The sequence below is a fragment of the Montipora capricornis genome, chromosome 6 (genome assembly GCF_036669925.1).
Source record: "Montipora capricornis isolate CH-2021 chromosome 6, ASM3666992v2, whole genome shotgun sequence".
In the NCBI taxonomy this organism is placed as follows: Eukaryota; Metazoa; Cnidaria; class Anthozoa; order Scleractinia; family Acroporidae; genus Montipora; species Montipora capricornis.
The window spans coordinates 50,378,411-50,390,910 of NC_090888.1; the positions used below are offsets into that span (position 1 = coordinate 50,378,411).

The window sequence follows — 12,500 nt, forward strand, 5'->3', positions numbered from 1 at the left end:
ATTCAGCTTATAGCGATATTTCTTGTTTACAAACATTGACATCACATTTCTTTCGATATTAAAATTTGCCAACCACTGAACAAAAGAAGTTATTGTTTCAACAGCCAATTAGTTTCTGGTTGGCATATTAATTATTATTAAAAACTGGATCATTGGATAATGCAATTCGAGAGTTTTGATTGGCTAAGCCATCATGGGTTATGAGCCCTTATACCATGATCTACAAACACAGCAAGCATATGCGCCTTTTCATTTTTATTGTAGTCTAGTTTTCTATATTTTGGGGGCGTTTTTAAATAAAACAATTATTCCACTCAAGCTTGTTGGATATGAGATGATTATAGCCAACTCGACGCTACGCGCCTCGTTGGCTATCTATCATCTCATATCCAACGCGCGCTCATGGAATAATTGTTAAATATACCAATGGGTGTCGTAACAAGAAATAGCGCTATAGCGCCAAATTTCTTTAATCCTCTGTCACACTCATAAAACCCTTCCTTTCAACTACACAGGTTCACTAAAAAGATCACATACTCCTATTGAACACAGATCAGGGAGCAAAAGAATTAAAAACTTACCCGCTTTGGGATGTTAAAACAATCCGCCATTTTTAATTTTCTAGGCCGCTGACAAAATACATCGTGAGACACCACAAATCGCAAAGAAGTCTGGGATTTGTCCTCTTTCCTTCTCTTTGCCACCATGGTAAGTCCCAAGATTTTGAAGTGCGAATTTCTATCCAACTCATCTATCAGTATTGCATCTATTTTTTTAAGTACAATTATACAATTCGAAAGGACGTACATTAAACTGTGGTGGTGTTATGTTATTTTCTTAGGCTCGTGGTCCAAAGAAGCATTTAAAGCGTTTAAATGCTCCGCATCATTGGATGCTTGATAAATTGTCTGGTACCTTTGTAAGTATGACTATTGAAATCTGACTGATAGTTAGTGTTGACAGTTTCTAGTCCGTCTTTAAGTAATAATTTCGTTTCCAAGCGATTTAATTTGCGACGCCTTTATTTGAAATATTTTTGGCTTGAAGCTGTTATGATTTACATTGATTCCTCGATTTACTTAAATTTAATTCCATTCATCTGGCTGTAAATGTGAAATAGCTCTTTAATGTGTTAGTTTATTGAAAATAAAAGCTACCAGAGGCTGGAAACCTCACAGTAGTATTTAAGTACAGCACAAGTCGCATACTTGACACTAGGGCTTGAACCGAGGTATCATTCTGCATCCTACATCCTCTATAGATGAAACTTTTCTAATGGGTTTGCAAATTAAGTGTTTGATTTAGTCCTTATCTTAAAGAGGGTGATGGGCACCATTTATTGAGTGGTTGTTGTAAACTGTTGTGCACAGAATGTACATATGGGTTAGTGACCAAGTCTGTGGTCAAGATGGCTGGATATTGGCCAAGTTCTTTTTTTTTGCGGGTTTGTGCGTCAAGGTCCATAAACACGCGAAAAAAGAACAAGGCCAATATCCAACCATCTTAACCAAACAAACTTGGTCAGTAAAGGTTTTATTACATGGGATAAAATGCCAAAAAATGATACTATGATTCTCAGTTGAGTATGGCACTAGGGAAGTTTGGTGACAAAGTTTCAGCACTAAAGTTACCATGTTGTCAAGGGCAACTTCCTTCGTTTCCAAGAGTAACTTTTAGGGCCTTGACGTCACAAGCAATGAGTCCGCCATAATCTACAAATGGTAACAGTTGAATTCAAACTAGCGACCGTTACCGGTTAAATGACGTCAAACCCCAAAAACTTACCGTTGCACATGAAGCACGTTGCCCTTGACAACATGGTAACTTTAGCGCTGAAACTTTGTCGCCTAATGTCCCTAGTGTCATATTCAACTGAGAATCATAGTACCATATTTACCCGTGTATAATGCAAACAAAAATTGCACCGCGCATTGTACACGGAACCTTTTGTTTGTAATCTTTACCCTCATTTGCATACGTATGTGGTTAACAAAGGATAGAAAAGACAATAAACTAGACTTAAATAGGCTATTGTTGATACAAATAACCTATCACAGTTAGTCATGATCAATTTAACAGAATATCACTACCGCTATAAAATGAAAATTGTCCAAAGCGTCTTTATTCCGATCGATGTAACTTTTGAGCAATGGCGACAGTACGCATGAAAAACCAAGTTACCCCATAGAAGTTAAGGATTATGCAATTTTCAGAACAACATGAAAATCGAGCAGCCATGCACGAGTTTGGTATTGCAGAAAGGAACATCTGTCTTTAAAGAAAAAGCAAGGAAAACTGTCAGCAAATGCCTCAACTGAAACATGCAGATCGTGGAAGGAAAGCCGCATGGCCTCGTCTCGAGCAAGATTTAATGGCCTGGATCACAGAGAAGCGTAATGATGGTTTAGCGATTTTACCAAGCATGGTCAGGCTAAAAACATTGGAACTTTCTGAAGATCCTCAGTATGACATCCCTGCTGGTCAGTTTAAGGCTTCAAACCATTGATGTCAAAGGCTTTTCAAGAAAAGGGCCAGATGGACGGCGAGATAATGAAAATTTGGATAGACAAGGTTTGGCGTTCTCGCATCGGAGGTCTTGGGCGTCGAAGAAGCCTTCTTGTGTTCGATTCCTTCGAAGCCCATAAGACAAAGGAAATCAAGCGTTAACTGAAAACGGAAAACACTGATCTAGCAGTTATTCCCAGCGGACTTACCCCCCTGCTGCAGCCCTTAAAGATGTCTGTTAAACAAGCCATTCAAGGACAGAGTCAGGCAAAAGTGGATGAGCTGGATGGCTGAAGGCATCCATGAACTAACAGCCACGGGAAGACAAAAGAAACCATCTGAAGAACTTATGTCAGTGGATCAGGAAGGTGTGGTGTGACATTCCCCAAGAAATGGTTGCGAGATTGTTCTCTTAAAGTGCGGCATCACCAATTCCTTGGATGGTTCAGAGGATGATTTTGTGTATGACTGTTCGTCAGATGATGAATCTTTTGAAGATGACGCTCTTTTGAGGAACTTTTTGCATCTGACTCAAAGTCAGACTTGAAGGATTTTAGGACACATAAAGGTACCGTTGTATGGGACTGAAACATTTTAGATCGTAAGCTTAGTGTACTGCAATCATTCGCTTTGGAACTGTTGATATATAGTGTACTGGTAGTTCCGCTCAATAGTAGTGTTTGCTATTCCTTTGGAGGACCTTTTTGCTTCCGACTTTATAGAGTTGGGTTTTGAGGTTTTTGTGGGTCGTATTTAGTTGGAACGTTTACCATCGAGTCAAACACGACGTGTACAATGTAGTTCTAGGGACAAAATTACTACTGTAGGATGGCTACAGTGGCCTTTTTATTTCATTATTTTAAGTGTTACAGTAGAATAAAAAGGTGATTTTGTTATGTCACAATGAATTTTTGTTTTGGTGGGTATTTACCAGATTTATTTGTTTTTTGAAGATGGCCTTGAAAAATGGGGTACGCATTATATACGGGTGTGCATTATACACAGCGTTCTCCCTAGTTTTCAGCATTTGGTTAATGTTGGATGTTCTGCAAAGGATAAGCGACTTCTGAGCGTTTGCAGGCAGTAATAAGTGCTCTTACAAGCGGTAAATTTTATCGGTTACCGCCTGATAAGGAGAACCCTGTATACACAGTTAAATATGGTATTTGATTTTGCGGGACCAAGCGAGAAATCCCAAGGGGGCAAGATAGCTCCATCTTGCCATCTCAGGTGGCCAATCACAGTAGGGATTTGGTTCATCTTGCCCACTCAGGGAGCTAGTCATATAATAAAAGAAGATACAACATTGCACTGATGGTATTAGTGACGGAATGATGTATCAGAGGGTGATGGACAAAACACTGAGCCTCAGTCCATAGACTACATCTAAAAAATACCATTTTGAATGAGTACTAGTGAAACAACCCAATTGATTATGCACTTACATTGCACGTACCTTGTTCATTTTTGTCTGCACGGCCACATGCAACTACATGTAAATCCAGGTTTTGCACCGGTTTCACTTTCCTTACGTGCAGTAATTGGCCATCACAATGGTTATCAAAAGCTAACCTTTTTAAATGGGTGCTTAGACTTGAAAACTGATGATCAGTGGTTAAAATGGGTGTTTGGGGTAAAGCAGTAATTGAGACGCTGCTTACGACCATTAGTACTCATTCGAAATAGTATTTTTAGGGAATAGTATCTTCTCGTAAATTATTGTTGGGAGAATAGTAGCTGGACCAAACCAAGCTTAGTGAAATTGAAATTTCCACGACCATCTTTTTAGTGATGATATTGATGATGGCTGTGGTTTTATTGATTAAACACAACCTTAAATTCCTGCTATGACCAAAAAATCAATTTTTATTTTTCTTTGGATTTCAGAACTATGTTAACTGAACACTACGTGACCCAAGTTTTGAGCCTTGATTTAAAAAAAAAACACTTGCCTATTTTAAGTGGAATTTTCCTATTTAATGGTGTGCCATTACTATCTTTAAAATCTTTAGAGAGCTGGATTGAGGAGAAAATGACATCAAAGACTCGCCAGTTTAAGAATGCAGTGCGAGGCTGAATTAATATTCAGCACAGGAGTTATGGCCTTTCAGACTTTTAAAATCATGTTTTACACATTTAACAAGCTGCGTTTCATGCTGAGATTTTAAGCTAGTGAGTAAATGATGTCACTTTCCCTAGACCCAGCCCTCTGAGGTCAAATCGGTCAGTTTGGAAGGTATGTCAGGGCTCTAAATTAACTTTTTTGCTCAGGTGCCGGCTGGCGACTAATGGCAAAAATTTGGTTGCCCGATCATGAATTTTGGTCACCGACTAATTTAATATATGACAAACGTAAGAACATGATTTTAAATGTTACTTTGCAAGCACGGAAAGTCCTAATTATTAAATAGCAAAAAGAAACAGCATTAGAAAGACCTCTAAAACCACTGTTGTTTTCGGCTTTGTTGTTCTTTACGGTTATTTGAAATGGAGCGAAGCACAGAACGTTTTAAGTCCGTGTTTTCCATAGCAAGGCAAACATGGGTCCTGTATCCTTGCTTTTCACCTCTTCAAAACGTAGTTCTTTATTCACCTACAGCATTAGACAGAGTAAAATACTAAGTCTGGCCCGTTTAGGCCGGCTTGGATGCCAAAGGGTTAACCCATTGACTCGCAGGGGTTCCCCATTGACGAGTAAAATCGTCTGGCGTTAGACAGAGTAAAATATCAAGTCTGGCCCGTTTAGGCCGGTTTGGATGCCAAAGGGTTAACCCATTGACTCCCAGGAGTTCCCCATTGACGAGTAAAATCGTCTGGCGTTAGAGTAAAATATTAAGTCTGGCCTGTTTAGGCCGGTTTGGATGCCAAAGGGTTAACCCAGTGACTCCCAGGGGTTCCCCATTGACGAGTAAAATCGTCTGGCGTTAGACAGAGTAAATACTAAGTCTGGCCGGTTAGGCCGGGTTGGGCGTCAAAGGGTTAAGTCAACGTTCACCAGCAGTGACTTCAATGAATACTGGAGAAAGGTGCTGGAAGGGACAACAGCTATGAAGAACAATAAAATTGTGTTCTGTATAGTTATTGGTATAAATATCTTCGTTTATGGGAGGCTTTTGTAGTAATGGTTTGTACAAGAATGATGACATTATCAATGTAATAATAATAATAATGACGATGATGATGATGATAATAATAGTAAATTGTAAGAAAAAGAATTTTATGTTTCGCATTGTGAACTTAATTACTGATATCTTAATTAAATTGTATGTTTAGATAATTCAAATAATTAATTGAAAGTCAAGGAACCATTAGGGTGGCCTGTCTACAGTACTCTGGTCGTACAAAGGGAGAGTGCAATGTAACCCTTTAAAACCCTTGCATTTACATAGAAACTGTGAAGATGTCATCAAAACAGGATATAGACCATGCAGTTAAACCTACACTGAAAAATGGCAAATTTGCAAATTGTTTTCTGTTTTTATACATTGAAATGTTTAAAAATAATGTAAATTATAAATTCAACTTTCAAGACTCAGATAAACTTGAATGTACTGTATTCATTGCATACCAAACATTTTCATTTTGGTCTCTGCGGTCCATAAACCCATTGACTGTCAAACTCCCTAGGATGCTCCCAGTTGATGAGTAAAATAATTTTACTCTGGCGTTAGAAAGAGTCTCACTTCTAGGGATCACTGGTTTAACTGTATGCAGTAATATGAAAACTGATCATTGAGTGCATGGATCTGAATATAATTTTAATTGAAGAGGTCAAATTGTTCCTTTGTACCTTGCTTGAAATTTAACTGTTGTGTTACAAGGCACCGCGTCCATCCCCTGGTCCACACAAGTTGCGGGAGTGCTTGCCACTTGTTGTCTTTCTGAGAAATCGCCTCAAGTATGCTTTGACTTACGATGAAGTGAAGAAGATTCTCAAACAAAGATTGGTCAAGGTTGACGGAAAAGTCAGGACTGATGTTACTTACCCATCTGGATACATGGGTAGGAGTTAGTTTACACTTGATGTGGATTTTTCAAGTATTCAGTGTGTTTGCTGTTTTAGACATCTTCCTTGGCATTTTATTGATTTTTTCGGTTTATTAGATATATTTTCCTTTCAACTGCCTGCATCACACAGGGACTGGATGCCAGTTAATTTGAGTTGGCCATTGTACACATCAGAATTATGTCATTTGTTTGGAAAATTTAGTTTTGTAAGCCATTTAAGTGATCTGTCATTTTAACCCTTTAAAGCCCAGAGGGTGGGGGGCCTTGATGAGTAGAATTGTCTGGCATCAGAAAGAGTGAATTGTGTCACTCTTGGGTGTGAAAGGGTTAATGGGAGGGAGAGAAGAAGAGGCTCTCCTTCTCTCTCCTATGGCGAAGAGAGAGGCAGCTCACAGGTGATTTTTGACTGGACCTGGATGTTGTTAACCCTATCACCCCTGAAATGGCCAACACTGACGAGTAAAATGATCTGGTGCTTGACGGTTGAGTGTCACTCTTGGGCATGAAGTGGGTAAAGGAGTCCTATTTTAAGCCAAGAAGTCATCATTACACATGCATTGTCATTGGTTTACGCAGAAGTTATTAGCAAACAGCTGAAATGAAATGGCTTTCCTTAACGGTTACGTAATAATTATTATTTCAGCAACAAATTTTTGGGTGGGCTAATTTTTCAGCTTGTGTGATACACTTCACTTCAGTGTCACAGAAAGTGGTGTTTGTGTAAATATCCTCCACCCTTTACCTATACTTCAGCAAATATTTGTTAACTGTCACTTGTTTGTTGCAGATGTCATCACCATTGATAGGACTGGTGAGAATTTCCGCCTGCTGTATGATGTGAAAGGTCGCTTTACTGTCCATCGCATTACCAAGGATGAAGCGAAGGTTAGTAGGAGAAATGTGTGCAAGGTCTTGCTCCTCAGAGATCTTAACAAATGAAGAATCACAGCAATGAAAATCACCCCTTCAGGGTTCTTGTTAACACCCGGTAACAGGTTATTTTTACCAGCTATTCAAGCAAATGTTGACGGCTTTTTTCCAAGTAAATTTCTGAAATTATCCTGTTTAAAATCCACAAACTTAGTACATTTTGAAAAACTATCTGCTGTTTAAAGCATATTCTTTCCACGTTGGGATGTTGTCGCTTTCATAGTACATAATCTGGTGAAGAGTTATATATTAAAGCAAAACCAGGGTCCGAAATTGCGCCTTCCTGGTCACCAATGCGACTAAAAAATTAGTACTGGTGACCAGAATTTCACAAATGGTCGCCTACCATTAAGTTCAGAGCCTTTTGCCAGCAAGTGTCTGACTTTTTATCCTGCCGATGTTTTTGAATAAAAATGAAAGGAGTGTTTCCGTTAACTACCTCCATTAGTCGCAAGCTGCCACAAGTTTTCGCGGTTCTTCATAAAATACGTATTGCAGGCGAAACAACAACGACTCAGTAAAGAGATTCAAGGGACTGGTAGGAAGAATGTAGCATGGTAACAACATGGCGGCCCGGTGCGACAGAACGTGACTGGTGTTTCTGTGGCTGAAATTTTCAACAAACTAAGGGGCAGATGGATTTCTTTATTACATTCGAGGTCGGATACATGTTCTCTCAAAAATGTCCGCTTTCGAAAGCAAAAAAAAATATTGCTTGACACATACACAAGACCGTGGGGTCGTTGCTTTCTGGTATCCATAAAGAAATTAAAACTTACATTTTCAGGCGCAAATTTTTGGCGACCACAATTCGCCATCTGGCAACTGAAAATGTTTATCTAGTCGCCAGTTGGCGCCCATATAAAAAAGTTAATTTGGGACCCTGAATACTCAGCTTCAGAACGAACCAAGAGATCGAATCGACATCATGGTGTTGTAACAAATTACACAGAAATATTGTGATGAGTAGCATGATCACGGTACCCATTTCTGTAACATACCTAAAAATTGTGAAATTGTGTTTATTGGGGTGAAAATCACTTATTTTGGCTTATTTCACACCCAGACTTACATATCTTTCTAATTGTTCGGAAAATATTAATGTTTGGTCCCTTAAAACTGAATTTTTGATTTACCCATGACCCCTTGCAGGCGTGGTCTTTCATACAGATAGTGAATTTTGAGGCAAATAAAAAGTAAAAACAGAAAGCTTTCACTACATGGAGGATAGTATCCCCTCATTTAGTTCTATCGACACCCTAAACGCTGGCTTTCTGCTCCACTTTTTTGCTCCACTTTACAATTTGAGGTCAGTGCAGATGTCTCTCTCAATTTCCTGAAAATTGCCCCTGAAAAGACATTGTGAACTTCCCAATAATATCCATAGAGGAAAGGTTACCAAGCCTTGTGAAGCACATGGAAATCATGGCTTCTTTGTCTTCTTTGCGAAGTAGATTTGTGATGTTCACTGGCACTCAAGACTAGGTTCAATATGGCCCGGCATGTTAAAAAAAACGTAGCGACTCAGTCAAAGGCTAATATTTTCGCGACCCTGAAAGCTACGATGACGAAACTGTGGAAATAGCTAGTGGAACTTGTGAGCATTCAGAAAATGCTAGGTTGGAACCCACTTACGCCTTGGTTGGAGCAGGAGCAACATTGAAAGAAGTGGTCTCGAAAAATATTATTGCGTAATTGCGGAACAGAAAAAGCGTAGCGACTGTTTTGAGGAGTGATTTCTCCATTCGTAGTGGATCCCTCAAACTAATTTTTCTGTATGTTAAAGCACAAGGTATGAGCATTTAGTTGAGATGGTTTTGAAGCCACAGATATCAATTGAAGACTTGTTTCAAACTATAACCTAGTGAGCGCCAGAATTCCAAAACACAGCGTTACAGTAAGGAAACTACGGAATTTTGAATCTTTTTAATGTGTTTTAATAAACTTGAACTGTTTTAATTTGGCTCATATGTAGTATTTACTGCGTGTTATCACTGGTTATTGTCTGTTAATCCACATAATTGTTCTCTCTTATGAAAAATGGTTTTGAAGACTTTCAATTTGAAAATTGTGTTACGCGTTACACTCAAAATTTTCCTATTTTTCTATCCTTTTCCTTTGTTTTCTCAAGAAAGGAAAGTCGCTTACCCTTTTTACACCCTGTATGCTAATCAACAAGGATAACCTTAGCATTCAGCAAAAATATAGCTTCATCCAAGACGTTAAACTGAATAAATCAGGAAATGTTTCTGAGTCACCCCCAAGTGGGTATGGTGATTGTGCTACACATCTGTATATGTTATAAATAACAATAATTCAATAAATATCTATTATTTTATGAACATTATTTTTGTTCTGTAAAATTGAAAAAAAAAAAAAGGTAAACAGTTTCTGTAAGATTTTGCAGGAAGTTCTTCATAAATGGTGAGCTGACATGTTGTTGAAAGCCCTCTGAATCACTGAAAACTCAGGCTCCCAGGGGGCCACTGGGGCTCTGTCCCTGGACCCCATTGAGGGCCTACGGGGGCCCCCACACCCCCAGCATAGGGCATGAAACAAAATTACCTGCTATTATGGGTTTGTTACCTTCTGTTAAAAAACTTATTGACAAGAACCCTGTCCCTTTTATAAAGGAAGCCTTAGGCTGGTGAGGGTCTTTATCGAGACAAAACACTTGTAGGTGGAAGTTTTTGAACTCTGGCTTAATAATAATAATAATTTAAATTGTATTTATGTAATGCTGATTCTGTCCACTTCCAGGAAATATTTAGTGATATAAATTTTTACTCATGCCTTCTATGACTAAATTAAGCTATCTTTTCTCGTAGTACAAGCTTGGTCAGGTACGACGTGTAGCCACTGGACATAAAGCAATCCCCTACCTAGTCACACATGATGGCCGCACTATTCGCTACCCTGATCCCGAGATTTCTGCTCATGATACAGTGGTGCTGGAGATCAAGACTGGCAAGATTACTGACTTCATAAAATTTGAAGTTGGAAATCTTGCCATGGTTGTCGGCGGCCGTAACATGGGTCGAGTTGGTGTGGTCACCCATCGTGAGAGACATGCTGGTATGTGGAAATATTATTGAAATAATGTAATTGTTGTTAACTCTGGAGAAGCCAATCACTAATCATAGCTGTGGAAAACTTAGACCCCGTCACGTAGAGATTACTAGCTGTAGGCAGTCAAAACACAACAAGTGACGACAGACAAACAATAATACTTGAATATTAATTAACTTTATCAACATTGTGAACCTGAACCTTGTTTAAATTAAAGGCTTGACTCCCACGAGTCTCGTATAGCTTGGTGTATTGTATTTTTTATTTTATTTTTCCTTCATTCGAGAATAATACAGTTGATGCATAGACAATACATAAGCAATACCAGAAACTCATAAGGGTTGAAACGTGTAACGGGCCCTTGTGTGCTGGGAAACAAGCTTCTGAATATACAATTTGCTAAGTACCATATTTGGAACAACAAGAGCTAGGGGTTTCCAAATATGGTACTTAGCACTGAAACATTCAACCAATCAGTTCGCACTGAATATTCGGAAGCTGTGAACGCACGTTACACATTTCAACCCTTATGGGTTTCTGGCAATACAAAATGCAAAAAAAGATGCAAAAGGGCACAATAATTATAGTAGAACTAGCGTAAATGGTTTGAACACAGGAGTCATATCAATAAGTAAAGTACGATTGTCCGGGTGAGTGTAGTCCTGAGAAGGACTGTTTGAGATGATGTTGACTGACGTTTCGACAACCTGAACGGAAGTCATCTTCAGAGTCAAGTGATTTGTGTAATGTCAGAAGATACTATAAAAACTGTGGTTGTAGATGTCATTGGTGAACTTATTCGTGATGTTATTGGTTGACTGTCAGTTGAACCTAATGTAATTGGCTGTGACAACTAACTAGTGGCTGGTGCAGTGGTACAGCCTTGCAATGTCTGTGTTGCTCACAGACCCATCACTACCTTATGAAAACTACTGACTAACGCCAAAGACAAAGACCAAGATCAAATGCTGTGACTGCGACTGAATTTGAACGTTAAACTGAACACAGACGAGTGACGAGGAATGGTGTCATTGACAGTAACATTGCTGAACATTATTTACAGACAAACCACAGAATCGACTCGATTAGATTCGGTTACCTTCGGTTTCGGCTGATAACCTCTACCTCGACCTTGATTATTCTGGATATCACAAAAAGCTCATCCAGTAATTTTTTAGTATCTACTGGCGTTGCACCAATCAGTTGACTCTGAAGAGGACTTCCACTCAGGTTGTCGAAAAGTCAGTCAATGTCTTCTCAAACAGTCCTCCTCAGGACTACACTCGCCCAGACGATCGTACTTCACTTAATTGTGATAGTAGAACTAATTATGGCCCTTAAGCAATTATATTCATTAAGTTCACCCAGACTCAAATATTTTTCGTTTCTAATATTAATCTCCCCATCCAAAGCAAACATATGTGAGCATTGTTACCTAGAAATTCACTTTTTCTGTGCCGTGGAAGCCACGGAAACTTGGTAGAACTAGCAGTAATCTGGGCCCAAGACCGTGATGTGAGAAGCATGGGTTTTATCTCGATTTTACGTCACAAACTGCTTTGCATTCCTGTTGTCAAAGAAATTTTGCATTGCAAAGCAATTTGTGACGTAAAATAAAGGAAAAAATCATGCCTCTCACAGCTTGGTCGTGGGTCCAAATTTCTGCTAGTTTTGATGGCTTTGAGCATCTTGGGCGGCAGATAAAAAGCGCAATTTTGAGGTAAGAATGGTAAACATGTTTGCTTTTGGTGGGGAGATTAATATTTTAGACGAAAAATATTTTCGTTAAGGTGCACTTTAAATTTTCGTAAAAATTAATGTTGTAGCTCTAACTAATACGAGAAACTGCGACAGATACTACAAAGTAGCGGAGCAATAAGAGACGCAGCCATCATCATCGCTGATCGCTGACCGAACTGCTCGTTGATAGAGCATCCGATCTAGTAATCGGATGGTTGTGGCTTCGATGCCCTCAAAAGGAGCACTCG

The 12,500-nt window shown here is 39.0% G+C and overlaps 1 protein-coding gene and 1 long non-coding RNA gene across 2 annotated transcripts in view; both read left to right on the top strand.

The window, feature by feature from the left end:
• The window catches only part of LOC138052397 (uncharacterized), a 24,709-nt gene extending 24,000 nt beyond the window's left edge, over positions 1-709 (top strand). The window contains exon 3 of the long non-coding RNA XR_011133061.1: positions 626-709. This is a non-coding gene — a long non-coding RNA (uncharacterized lncRNA). The remainder of the gene's footprint in view (positions 1-625) is intronic.
• Positions 710-769: 60 nt separating this feature from the next.
• Positions 770-12,500, top strand: part of LOC138052396 (small ribosomal subunit protein eS4-like) — a 12,031-nt gene continuing 300 nt past the window's right edge. Inside the window, exons 1-4 of the mRNA XM_068898884.1 lie at positions 770-919; positions 6,327-6,507; positions 7,301-7,398; positions 10,272-10,518. Coding sequence (XP_068754985.1) covers positions 893-919; positions 6,327-6,507; positions 7,301-7,398; positions 10,272-10,518 — 553 coding nt within the window. The 5' untranslated portion in view covers positions 770-892. The remainder of the gene's footprint in view (positions 920-6,326; positions 6,508-7,300; positions 7,399-10,271; positions 10,519-12,500) is intronic.